The sequence below is a fragment of the Poecilia mexicana genome, unplaced genomic scaffold (genome assembly GCF_051168715.1).
Source record: "Poecilia mexicana isolate PSO_F unplaced genomic scaffold, ASM5116871v1 scaffold_22, whole genome shotgun sequence".
In the NCBI taxonomy this organism is placed as follows: Eukaryota; Metazoa; Chordata; class Actinopteri; order Cyprinodontiformes; family Poeciliidae; genus Poecilia; species Poecilia mexicana.
The window spans coordinates 6,902,004-6,912,722 of record NW_028263391.1 but is presented as its reverse complement, the minus strand read 5'-3'; the positions used below and the strand labels follow the sequence as shown (position 1 = coordinate 6,912,722).

Below are 10,719 nucleotides of genomic sequence, written 5' to 3'. Positions count from 1 at the left end.
GATAATAGCTTTCATTTTCTTTGTCTGGGCTCCCAATGTCGCTTAAATTGCTTTGTATCCTTTTCCAGACTGCTAGGTGTCATTGACATTGATTTCCCATCTGTTCTTGAATTTTTAAGTTTATGCCGTAGGCATTTAGCATGCTGAAGTCTTTCAGTGTACTTTAGTCAAGTTCTATGGTGATTTCTTGAGTCCTAACGGTTTGGCAGTAATCCCTATATTTTGCTAGAGAAACTGATGCTGGAAATGTGGTTAATAATAGCTACTTCATGATTTGAGCAATTGTTTTTTTGTTTTACATCAGCCCAGGTGTGTTTAGATGGATTTTTATCTTTAATAAAGGAAATTAAGCTCCTTTTTGGTTTTGTTCTGTTCATGACTGTCAGATATTGAATTTGTTTGATCTAAGATTTAAGGAAAAAGATTAGAAATCTGTGGGGCAGCAAATTATTTTTCACAGCACTGTATTTGCATAATAAAAGTAACACAATATTCACTGAGCTTATAGTTTTCAGTTGCATCGATTGTATTTTATTGCATTACTAATCACATAACGTTGATGTGTAACTTCTGTTTTGTTTGATCACAGCCTGGCCTTTATTTATGTAGCTAAATATGACTAGGCACAAACTAACATTTTTAACAGTTGGACATTTTAATTAGAAAACATTAGAAAAAGTATGTGGATTTTTTTTGTAACCTTTGAGCGAGGTCTGATTTAGTCTAGTTTTATGCTAAGCTAAGAGATGCTAAGCTAGCTAGTGGATGTTATTCCTCCTTTAGCCTGCACAAAGGCATATTTTGTCATGTAAAATTAACCTGAAAGGTCAAACTATTGCTAAAGTGAACTTTTTAATTAATTTATTTCTTTTGAAAAATGTATATTTATTTATCTGTCCCACAAGACTGTATCATGAATGTAGCAGAGGACAACTTCAAGTGCCACATTTTCATTAAAACTTTGTCTTTTATACGTTCAACACATTTTTATGGTCTTGAAATACATGTAAATCAAGTGAAAAATTTGTATCTTTTATAATAATACATCTTATGTCAGAGCTAGGTATGACTATAAGTTATTTGACGTACATTTGTTTTGTGAATGTATGAATTGTGTGTCATATTTTGGTATTCAGATTGTATCTATTTGTGTAACAGTATTACAGTAGACAGAAGACGATAGCTGTAAGACTTTCTGGTTTTTATCAGTTTCTTAAATATTTAGATTCTGAAAGTCTATCTCTGATATATAATAAGAGAAGTGCTTCTGTTACCATTAGTAACCAAGCTATTTTCAGATCATGCAGTATAAAGTCCACAGTTACACTGTATTTACTGTCGCCAACCATTTGAATTATACTTGTCAAAATGGAGTGAATTAAAACTTTTTATGCTTTTTGTTGTCTGTTTCATGATGAACATGTGTAGCTCTCTGAGTTGAGGCTACCATCTCTGATAATTGTTTTAAATGAAGATTTCATTACCCCGTGTTTTTTTTTTTAAATCAAACATAAGTCTACCCAAGAAATGGTAAGTAAAATAAAGAGATTTTGGATACTGTTTATTTCAATATTTATTTTCCATTTTAGAGCAGTATTTTTCAAATTACCCACCAATTAACTTTCTATAAAAACAAAAAATACCTGATTAAATATCTACCAACTCATTAACTATGAAAGAAAATGTTAATTCACTTATTGGGAGACATGGTGCAGAGAAAAACTTAAGTTAACTAGAGTGCTGTGAATTCATTTTACAGATCTTGTGGTATCCTCACATTTTTTAAATGAGGACACTTGGTTCCAAGTGTTTAACAAATAAAAATATGAAAAACATGTCTGTTACATTCTACCCCAATTCTCCCTGACACCCCTAAATAAAACCAACTGCCTTTAGAAGCCATCTAATTAGTAAATAAAGTTGCTTCATGCTGTGTGGATGATTATCTTATTTAACAAATAAATGAGAAAACCATGAGTCCTTTTCTTCATAGTTATGCACCACTTTGTGTTTGTGCGTCAAACCAAACCCCAATGAAATTCACTGCAGCTTAGCAAAATTTTAAATAGTTACAAATGTTTTTGGATGGCTGCATATTTATCTAAGAATAGACTTCTGACCTTTTGTAAAGTTCACTTCAGCTGTCAAGTAAAACCGCAGTGTTTTCTACACCTGGAGGTAGAGCCAATATTTACCTCTGTTTTGAAGTTTAACATTTTACATCAAAGATAGATCCGCAATTTTTCATTTCATATATTCAGACCAAGGCTTTATTGAGTAAATATTTTTGACATGCTACACTGCCTCTAGTGAGTGGAGTAAAAGAAGCTTCACTGATAAACATATTGCCAACTCAAGTAACAAAACCAGGAGAAAATAGAATCGAAACCACGTGAAACAGACAATGATGAAATGAAAAGGTTAAATGAAGAAAAATAAACAGAAAAACTACAAACAACACCAGTGGAAATTGATAACTAAAAAATATCCCATGAATTCCACTTGTGAAAATCACTTGCGGATCTGGAACGCTTGATGGTAGAAAGCCTCGTGATTCACATCTTCACATGGGTTTCACATATTGTTTACACATATGCGAAATGTGTGACTGTAAACGCCCTGAAGAATTGGAATATTTTAATAAAAGAGTCGGACTGCTTCTGCTCCAGCGTATATTATTATCTAAGTTAACTTACAAACATACACAATGATATCACAAACAGCAGTATGATAGCTAACAAAGGCGCTAACAACAATGGAGTTTGTAACATTCGGAGCGTCAAAAAAAACTGACAAGCTTTCTGAAAGTTAAACTAATTTACAACATACAGGTGTGTTTATATATACTCATACCTGAAGAAAGGGGATATTTTAACGAAAGAACCGGACACGGTGCTTCTGCTCCAGGAAGTTCCGGTACTCCTCACTATAGCTAGCGCAAGCGCTAGACTCCCCCTGCTGGTTGCATCTGGCCACTGCATCAGCCAAATCAGACAAGTCATCAACATGTTCAGCCCAAACTGGTAGCAAAGCATTACAACCTCTTAATGTACCTCTGAATGGTACCAAATTTCAATCCATCACATGATTAGATGTGAATTTAATATGGAACACATGAACAATGTACTTGGTTACATGTGGAGAAATGAGAACATGTGAATTTCATTGGATTTTTCTGTAAGGGTAAGACTTAAAGCTTTACAATTTAAAAAAAAGTTACACTATGTCGTCTTGCCTCTTTTCTTTGTTTTAACTCTAGACAAAAAAACATCTACCAAGCTGAATAGTTAATTTTAATTTTCAGTTGTGGAATTTCACATTTGACCACTTTTATACAGTGATGCTATATGCTAACTGGTGGATGCTTTGGGCCTGCAATAAAACTTACATGTAGCTATGCTAGCATGTGAACTGTAAGAGCACTGCTACAGTATTTAGTCTGCTGCTCACAAAAATTTGTTCAAATATTAAAGCACAGGAAAGACCCACACACAGCCAAGGTTTCGTCCAACTGATGCATACACAATGTTTTAAATTGCCCCCCCTTCCCTTTGCCTTTCCCATGGGGCGGTATAAATATTGATGAGGCAGGTGCCCTGCTTGTCTGCTTGTCAGACAAATGATGTGGCGCGACACCGTCTCGTCCAATGAAGAGCGCCACTGGGACGGAATCAAACTAAGCCAGGCTCATAGGAAGTGTCAGGGCCAGCCGTCGCTGTATGAGGGATCAGCAAAAGAGCCAAACTTAACCTGCCACTGTTCACACAAAACCCTGTTTTTCACACCGAGTCACGAACCCACAGCCACTCCAAGTTCTCCCGCCGAAGGTCATACCGCCTCACACTGCCAGGTATGAAATCCATACTCCTATTTCTGCCTCGCTATGGCGTGTGGTGTTGTGTGTGGGCTGCCTAATAAACACCTCTGCTGCTCATTTAATGATAAGCCACTCATACAGTCAGGATATTAAACAGATCAGCGTGACACACAAAGTCTACCACGCTTCCCTGTATGAGGAAGAGGCGCTGAGTGGTTGACCTACTAAGAACAAGAGGCCAGAAGCTGCAAAACTAATAATCTCTCAAACCTCATAAGCACCAGAAGAGAGAGCAGAGGTGCAATATATTATGAGCATTCTTCATTAAAACGGTGCTTTTTCAACTTGAGATTTACACATCCATTATGCAAGTCTTGCGCATAATTATTGGTTGATTAGAGCTTAGACCACCGAGAGATTTTTAACAGCTGGAGGCGAAGTACTGCAGTGAGCTCAACCTTATTTTGGCTGAAAATGTTATGAAATATCCAAGAAAGACCATATGTTCCTTAATGGAAACAGCATCAGTATATAGCCTTACTATTGATAATTAGAGAGGTAGTATTATGTATTTTTCAGTGACATAGTGTCATGTTATAGCACAATCAAGTAACTATGTTACCTTCAGTTATTATAAAAATGCTGCCAAACATGACTTAGAAGAAATTTGACTTTGTAATTTAATTCACTGAAATTGAGTCTCTGTCTCTTTAAGAAATTCCCGCTCTTCAGGAAGTCATCATAACATGGCTTCTCTATTAGCTCTTCAGCAATGTTTTCACAAGAGTTGCACTGTGAAGTCGCTTGCATAACGAGCTCAGCAGTTCCACCAGGTGTTTGCTAATTGCTTCTGGCTAGTCTGAAGGGGCTGAGTGGGGGCGTTGAAGCAGATGGGTCAAAGATAAGACTGGAAACTGCAGCTCCGAAGATGAGCTTCGTCCTCCGGGGCGGTGCTAGTTCCACCCACGTGTTTTGCACATCTGAATGGTTGCCACGGAGATTAAAGGATTTCTCAAACAAGCATGAAAGAACCAAAGCAACACTCCAGGTATGTTTTTGATGAGGGAATAACACTTTAATACAATGTAAAGCTCAAAACTGTTCATTTTACATAATACTGCCATACTGCCTCTTTAACAGGACAATGATCCCAACTGGGTTTGGGATGAAACCCCCTAACCCCCTAACTCTAACCCCCCCCCCCCCCCCAAAAAAAAAAAACAACAACAAACAGGCTAATGGCAACAACCAATTCAAATAAGTCCTACCAAGAATCGTGGTTAGTTAGCCAATTCAGAATCATGCCAGAAGCTTGGGTGTACAGATGTACCCGTACACACCAAGTAGTGGTTTACTTTTGAGTCAGTCAAGAAATCAAGATGGCCTCGATCTTTTTAGCACTTTTCTACAGTGTCCCTCTTAGGAGCCTGTGTTTGAGAGCCACTGCCTCATTCCACTGTGCTCATTCCTTCACCTACAATTTACTTTGAACTCAAGTGATGCATTTTTGCACCATTTCTTGACTTGGGTTGAAGTCATGGTCAGCTGGTTCATTGTGATCATGCTTCCTTTGTTGGTGCCCTAATTATTCTGCGGGGATTTCAAAAGTATAAAATGTTGCGGTGAAAGACTTTCCTCTTTAGTAATTTCTTCCTAATGCAATGCAGTGCAATCAAAAACGAAAAGCAAGTGGATTCAGTGCTTGGACATGTAAGTAAGAAAAGAAGATGTTATTGAATCGTTTATTGCACAGCCATTTATATTTCTCTGTCCATGCAACAAAAAGAACTGTACATTGGCCTCCTGCTGGCTAGTTTTCCACACCATGCTTTCCCCAAGTACAGTTCTTTAAAAAAAAAAAAAAGCTGTTTTTTTTTTTTTTTTTTTTTTTTAATTAATATTCTTTGTTCATACATAGATAGACAGGAAGTAGGCCAAAGAGAGAAGGGAAATGACCGAGGTGCCGGGACTCGGATCCAGGACACCTGTGTAAAGACATTAGGTTATTAGGGTTGAAGATTGATACACAAATGCAGTTTCTGTAGTTTAAGTAGAAGCAGAAGACAAACGATAGCAAAAAAGACATTAAAGAAAATATCAAAAGGCAAGGAAAAGATAAAGATTTGATTTCCATACAAGCAACAATGAAGCTAGCTTAACATCGACTTAGGCGAGCAACCAAAGACACAATCCAGAAGCCCAAGCGGACTAGCTTTGGCTAATGCTTCGTGGTATGTAAGGACAGATATTGAGTTATTTGGAATTTTATTATTAATAAACTTGCAAAACACTTAAAAAAAAAATTCCACATTGTCATAATGGGTTATATGTGTGTTGAACTTTGAGGAAAGAGATTAATTTAATACAATTTGGAATAAGGCCATGGAAAAAGTGTGGTGCTGTGAAAACTTTATGCGGTGAGAGCTTCAGCTTGAGTTGTCCACACTGTTCTTGGACAACTACCTTCAAATTCATCTTAGACCAATAGCTTAGCAGTTTAAACTTGGACACAGCGAGGTCTTCCAACTGGACAATAACCCCAAAAACTTCAAAACTGGCTTTGAACAGGTGAAGCAGGCTAGCATTAACCTAGCATTGTGGCAAAAATTGTATGGGCTGTACCTAAGCCAGAAACCTTGTAAATTTATATCCTCTGACAACTATGCCTGCAGCAAAACGTAATTGCTAGTTTCAGGTATTCTGTATGCCCCAGATACTACAGACCTGCGTTAAAGAGTCAAGCAAAACTGCCAGCCCTGACCCTTTTTCTTACATCGTACACAAAAGCTACTCTTCTTGTTTTGTTGTGTGAAAATATGACAGTCTGAAGAAGACTCACTCTCGGTGAGGATACTTTTACTTGTACATTATTGATACGCCTTATTTTATCTGCCCTCCAGTGAGGATTTTCTCCGGAACTTTGTTCACATATGCATGGTTGCATGAAAATTTAAAGGCAACCTAACTTGTAAAAAAAAAAAAGAAGAAAAAAAAAGGCCTTATTAACAGCGAACCTATGTTCGTGGCCTTGCTGTTCCTCTTTTTTGATGGATAATGTGCCTCGAGTGACCCATTTCCAAATGGCCTATGGAGGAAATTCAGCACTCCTTATCTGTAGAAAGCAGACATAGAACTATCAACATTGGATTTTCTTCCCTGCAGACTCATGAGTGCCACTTGCTGTGGGAAAATAAACTGCAGATGGGAGCTAAAAGCTAAATATGAAGGAACTAAATAATCAAAACAACATAGCATTTTAAGTCTGGAAGGCACATTTATTGTGAATATGTCTCCGTATGTTGGTTACATTGTTCACGGTGTTGAAAGAGAGCTGCGAGATTTAATTCAGGACGTGTCGGCGGATTGGAGGATAACATAATGTTGGTAGATGCTGCCATCTAGTGCACAAAAAATGCATATGCACAGCTGAGTTTGAGTTTAAAAAAATCAACCCATATAATATTTGGGAAAGGTGTATGCAACTCAAAAACTTTAGAGAGAAAATAAAATATTCTGCTTTTAATGAGAGCTGTGTGGTGACAAGAAACATGTGAGTTACATAATAAATTTAACTAAAAATGTTGATTACAATTACAATTGACCAATTTAAAATAATAATAGTTTAAAAAATTAATAAATAAAACATAAAAAACAGTCTTAAATTTTCCAAACAAAATATCTTGAAGAACCCTAATTTTTTTGGTAAAATGCTGTGTGGACTCAAAACTATAGTGGGCATTTTTGGAAGATATTTGTCCCATTAAATATGGCATAAAATTCACAGTATTTCAGAAAAAGAACCTCATACCTACAGTCAAACATGGTAGTGGCAGTGTGGTGATCTAGAACTGCTTTGGACGAGAAAATTCAGTCATCTTTGCCTCTGCTTGGTTGGTTCGTGTAGGAAAACGATGCACACCAAAGGTCAAAGTCAGACCCAAAGATCTACTGAGATGCTGTAGCATGACCATAGGTTGTTCATGTTCAAAAGGCCTCCGTTATGGCTCATGTACAAATATTCTGCAAAGAAATTTGTAATTACTAAGATCATCTTTGTCTGACAATTATTATTATTATTATTATTATTATTATTATTATTATTATTATTATTATTATTATTATTTATTTATTTTATTTTATTTATTTTTTGATGATGATGATGATGATGATGATGATGATGATGATGATGATGATGATGATGATGATGATGATGATGATGATGATGATGATGATGTTGGAACATTTCAGTGTGAAAAAAGGAAATCTGTAAGCGGCAAATACAGGTACTTTTTGCTCCAAGATAAATTATTTATTTTTTATAAACAATCTTATTTTGTAAGTCACTGTAAAAATACCAGTAAAACACCCAGAGCAAAATTGAAGCTGACAGTAGAAAATTCTTCATTCTTTCTGCTTTCGAACGCGAAGGTTGGCCGATCTGCCACTAGGGGGAGGCAAAACTTTATATTCTAAGTCACAAATGGTCTAGGCACATAGGATAAGAAATTCTTATTTATTTCAAGTTTCAAGTGGAAAAAAATAAACAATTACTATTTCTTTTTCACGTTACATCTCATACTCGAGCTCCTGGTCAGTATTCCGATGTCAGCAGCGAAGGGGTTGTTTGGACAGGGCCAGCAAAAATGTTAGGGTGGCACAGTATGTATATTTAATTTGGGTGTGATGCTATTTTTTGCACCAAGATGAGTCTAATACAAGGCAACATAATTGCAGAGAGGAAAGTCAATATTCAGATTTTTGTTAAAAATTAAATGAGTGGTAGCCATGTTGGATTTTGAGGTTCTTTGACTTTTTTACAACTTTGAATTTCGACCTTTTTTTACCCATGAGAAAATTTTAGCTCATAATTCAACAAAACATGCCAATGTTTCTCAGAAAAATGTTTTGTTTTATTTTCAGTATGAAACACAAGGAACTGAAAAAGTCCACTACCTGTTGAGGTGCAGTTTTAAAATGTTGATACTTTAACCAACGTCTCCTCACGGATGTGCCAACCAGAAAGGAACACCTTTTTATATTTCGCAAGGTCGCTGAATTCACTGTAACACCGGTGTTGTACCGAGAAAAAAGCCTCCTGTCTGAAACGCACTTGAACGCGCAGGCGCAGTCCTCGCTGCAGTTCACTGCGTTTCCGTAGCCAGCTCGCTACCCGCTGAGCGCTGACTGGTGAGGCAGCTCGCCGAAGCGATTTTGATCCCGATCAAATAACGTTAAAGCTTGCCTCCTGAATGGCGGATTAACACGGCTGTCGGAAGGGACACTCTAAATCAGTGCTTGTGACTGGGGCGCTTTTAGGGAGTGCGTTGGCAACACCCTCCGTAACATGTGAGATGTGCAGAGAAAGATATTAACTGTGCGTTATTTCGGCTAACTAGCTAGCAGCTACCCCCGTCTCAATCCAATTAATGGTAGCTCGCTCGGTCTGTTTTCTTCAAGCGTCGCGTCTGTAACGGGGGGGAAAATGAAGAAGTTTAACATAAGGAAGGTGCTGGACGGCTTGACAGCGGCGTCTTCTTCTTCTTCCTCCTCCTCCGCAACTGCTCAGCCGGGTACTCCCAGGGAAAACGATGTTGTCCAGGAGACTCTCCAGTCGGAACATTTTCAGCTGTGCAAGGTATGTCTCCCGTTAGTGAGAGCTGGCATTGACGGGACTGTAAGTGTCAGATGACGGCGGCTGACCAAACGTGAACGTTGTTTTCATCTGTATCAGCACGGCTCAGTGGGTGGAAAACAAAGTGTACAAACAGCATCAAAATCGCCAGGTTGAGTGTGAGCTATGGTGACATTAATGGGGGAATCAATTTTATTCATTGACTGAGTTGTATCCAGCACACTTAACCTTAAATCACTTCCCCCCCCTCTGTTTAATCATTGTAAATTAGCTCCCTAGTGTTCCACTGCACTACTTTAGGGTACAATGTTCACACTGGCTGCCTGTGGATTGCTGTAGGAGCTCTCCTCATTGTTAAATCCCTTCACAGCATAAGAATTCAACAGTCTTTTGTGTTGTGATGAATGTGTTTTTGTTTTCAGCTGCACTTGGTATAAACTGGTATCTTGTTTCCAAAGAAAGTAAAACTCCCACTGTAGTGAATGCATCTATTTGCTAATCCCACATTCATGTGAATGTCTGCTGCATTTTAGCAATGAAGAAACAGCAGCGACCATTGTTTGCATTTTTAGTGCATCACAAGGGGAATCTCCTTTAAGCCAACTCTATAAGACTTTCACACACACATTTTTTTTATATGTTTCACATTTTGTCACATTGAACTCATTGTACTTATTTTCGGCCAACACAGAATGTTCCCACAGTTGTGAAAATGTTACTTTTTTCAACTTTACATCCTCCTTTTGCTGCAGTTACAGCTGCAAAAGTGGTTTCTTTTTTTCTACTATGTTAGAAATTAAAAACTGAAATGTTTGCCCATCCTTGTTTGAAAAATAACTCAAGTTTAAAGTTGACAGGAAATTTGAAAATATCATTTGATAGTTATGCATTTTTGTAAGACTGGAAGATTAACACCTAAACATCTATAAAGTCTTAAAAAAGGCAATCATTACAAAAAAAACTAACAAATTAACAATGAAAAGCCTAGTGGGGGCACAAGAAAAGCCTGGTGGCCCGCCAGGCTTATAATACACAGATTGAAACCCTTAGCCATTTTTGGTTTTTAAATAGGTCTCTATGCTTAGGTTTGAACCTGCAACCCATTATCAAGTCTTCTGTGGTCTCTGATAGCATTTCTCCCTAGACTGCTCTGTATTTAACTATCATATTTCACATCACACCCAGCAAAACGCACCGATTTGCATAAAATAACAGAAAGTTGTTCAAAGGATGCTTTTTTTTTTTTTTTTTTTTTTTTTTTTGCAAGGCG

At 37.4% G+C, this 10,719-nt stretch overlaps 1 protein-coding gene across 5 annotated transcripts in view; it reads left to right on the top strand.

Moving 5' to 3' along the window:
- Positions 1–8,941: 8,941 nt before the first annotated feature.
- The window catches only part of stxbp5b (syntaxin binding protein 5b (tomosyn)), a 37,641-nt gene continuing 35,863 nt past the window's right edge, over positions 8,942–10,719 (top strand). Inside the window, exons 1-2 of one of the 5 annotated variants that reach the window (XM_088002582.1) lie at positions 8,946–9,163; positions 9,275–9,452. In XM_088002582.1, the coding sequence (XP_087858708.1) occupies positions 9,300–9,452 (153 nt within the window). In that variant the 5' untranslated portion in view covers positions 8,946–9,163; positions 9,275–9,299. Of the gene's footprint in view, positions 9,453–10,719 lie in introns of all 5 variants that reach the window. The other 4 variants (XM_088002583.1, XM_015004876.2, XM_015004875.2 and 1 more) reach the window with 4 other exon arrangements.